At 46.1% G+C, this 2,391-nt stretch overlaps 2 protein-coding genes across 2 annotated transcripts in view; one reads left to right on the top strand and one right to left on the bottom strand.

Moving 5' to 3' along the window:
• The window catches only part of T265_04324 (hypothetical protein), a gene marked incomplete at both ends in the record, with an annotated part of 40,013 nt that overhangs the window by 29,307 nt on the left and 8,315 nt on the right, over window positions 1–2,391 (bottom strand). The window lies entirely within an intron of this gene.
• The window catches only part of T265_04325 (hypothetical protein), a gene marked incomplete at both ends in the record, with an annotated part of 5,646 nt that continues 5,365 nt past the window's right edge, over window positions 2,111–2,391 (top strand). Inside the window, one exon of the mRNA XM_009169034.1 lies at window positions 2,111–2,322. Within this exon, the coding sequence (XP_009167298.1) occupies window positions 2,111–2,322 (212 nt within the window). The remainder of the gene's footprint in view (window positions 2,323–2,391) is intronic.

The following is a 2,391-nucleotide window of genomic DNA, read 5'->3' as shown; positions in this document are numbered from 1 at the left end:
AGAGAGAGAGAGAGAGAGAGAGAGAGAGAGAATAAAAAGAGGGAAGGGCTGGCTCTGAGGTATCCGTTTCTGACTGTGAAAAATCGAATTAAATACTTAGGAGGAAAACATTTGATGCGGAGAAATGAGTGAACGGGGTCCGTTTCTGACTGTGAAAAATCGAATTAAATACTTAGGAGGAAAACATTTGATGCGGAGAAATGAGTTTGTGAACGGGTTCGTAAAGTAAAAAGGTGATACGTGTACGTGGCCCACTAGAAAAAATTTGAAGCTGAGCGTGACGAGACGTGAAATGACACCTGATGGGAAGACTGTTATGACAGGCTATTTGCAGAAGACTAAAGAAAATCACACGCTCAAATCCAGCTAGGTCAGAGTATCGCTGGATCAACTTTTCAACGAGTTAATCGATCAGTCAAGTTGAACTTAGCGTACAGGACTAGGACCATTAGCATTCGGTGTCTGCCCTTGGCAGCTGATTAAACCTGACCAGACCAGAGACACGTGATGACGATGATTTTTTTTTATGAACGACCAAAGCTAAGCTTGACAGCAAACAGAATGTTTCGATATGTTTCACTGATTATTTAGTCAGACGCCATGTTACGGTTCTGCGAGCTGTAAGAGGTTCATCGATGTATGTTTTTTGTGTCAATTTAGGGCCGCCAGCTGCTCTCGTCTAAGTGAACAGCGTTGTGACCTACAAGGAACTGTCTGTATATACAATATAGTCTGCGAAAAAACATTACATCGCAAAGTAAACACAGTGTATGTGCTAAGGAAGACTGTTGGCCTAGTGCTGACGGATTTTGTAAAGTATGAATGAAAACCTATTGATGGCGGTATAGCATTGTTTACAGCCCTGTAGCGGCCGATTTTCTAAAGCGTTACAGGTTCGGCTTGTTACATCACTGCATCAGCGTGTGGTCCTTAGGCGCACAGAAATGTTGGAACATCCCCTAAACCTGTGTGTACCGGAACCTTTTGCCCAATTCTTCTTCCTTAGGCGCACAGAAATGTTGGAACATCCCCTAAACCTGTGTGTACCGGAAAGCTATGCACCAATTATTCTTCGGCCTCTGCTTAGATTAACTATTTCGATTGGTTGTTCACCTGTACACTGTCCCAAGGACTGCACAAATACGGATAGCGAGCTGTCATTAATTTACTACATGGGATGATGGGGCACTAATATGATCATTAACCTACAGGTTGTGGCAGGTCCGCTGAGACCACATCGATACACCAAAACTTGAGCAGCATTTACAAGTCAGCTGTGATTTAGTCATGAGCAACCCCATTCGACTGTCATCAGTTCACTTTAAGCCAGGCCAAAAAAATTTGCTTAGGCACAAAACTACAGCCATACAGGTTAAAGTTACAGGAAGCACCCGCATGTATGCATACCGCATCACGTGCTCTAAGGCGAAATGAAGCGAGAAACATCAATGTTTTCGAACCGCTTAAACGCGAACGCAGCGAATATGCCGAATTTAGATCGTTGCAAGTTAATACTACTATCATGTTACGGGGCGTTTGTTTTTCCCCCTACAGTATATATACTTGACCTGCTTATTAGTGGTCTACCGTAACTAAACCAAAGTGTCCAACGTTTCAGATTCTGACCAACTGTCAAAGTTGTGCAGGAAGTTCGCTAATAGCGTTAACGGTTGGATGAATTACATATGAAATTAACAGATCAGATAGCAGACATACTCGTTAACAACGTCCATTTTTAAATACACCGTAAAGGAGTAATATGAGTGGACCAAATGGTACAACAGTAAACAGGATGGTAACTACCAGAAAAACTGCACATTAATCAGACACTGTGAGCTTGTTGGCGAATGTCAACGGCCCGACCTAAAGCTGCCACCTTGACGTGGTGGTCGGGCTTGCGTGCTGCAATGATCCCGCGGGCTACACTGGCTGGAACTTCGTTCCACAAGGTACAACCATGCCAGGAAGACCAAAGGGGAGCAGCCAGACCAAGAGCAGCGCGACTCCGCACTACGGGCAATCGTGGCACGGGGCGGTCTGGGGGTAAAGTTGTACTGTCCTCTGCGACAGGAGTGTGAAGGCAGTAAGGTGTTTCCCCCAGGCGACCAGCATGTCCATATTTATGGAAGCAGCGATGCTGCCTTCCCCCGAGGAAGGACGGGTTAGAAAAGGTCGGCCCCAAAAACCGCACACTCCGATCGCCCAACGGTTGACCGTGACCGCCAGCGCATTATCCGATACGGTCGAAATACTTTTAAAACCAAAGAGCCCGGTGCTGCTCAAAAGGCACCTGCTGTGCGCAGCCGCATCAGGAATGAGACAGTAATGCCTTATTCCCTGCGCCCTCGGGTTAGGCCAACCCCCTGCAACCGAGCAGGTCAGACTATTGAG

The sequence above is a fragment of the Opisthorchis viverrini genome (genome assembly GCF_000715545.1).
Source record: "Opisthorchis viverrini unplaced genomic scaffold opera_v5_70, whole genome shotgun sequence".
Lineage (NCBI taxonomy): Eukaryota > Metazoa > Platyhelminthes > Trematoda > Opisthorchiida > Opisthorchiidae > Opisthorchis > Opisthorchis viverrini.
This window is presented reverse-complemented; position numbering and strand designations above follow the sequence as displayed.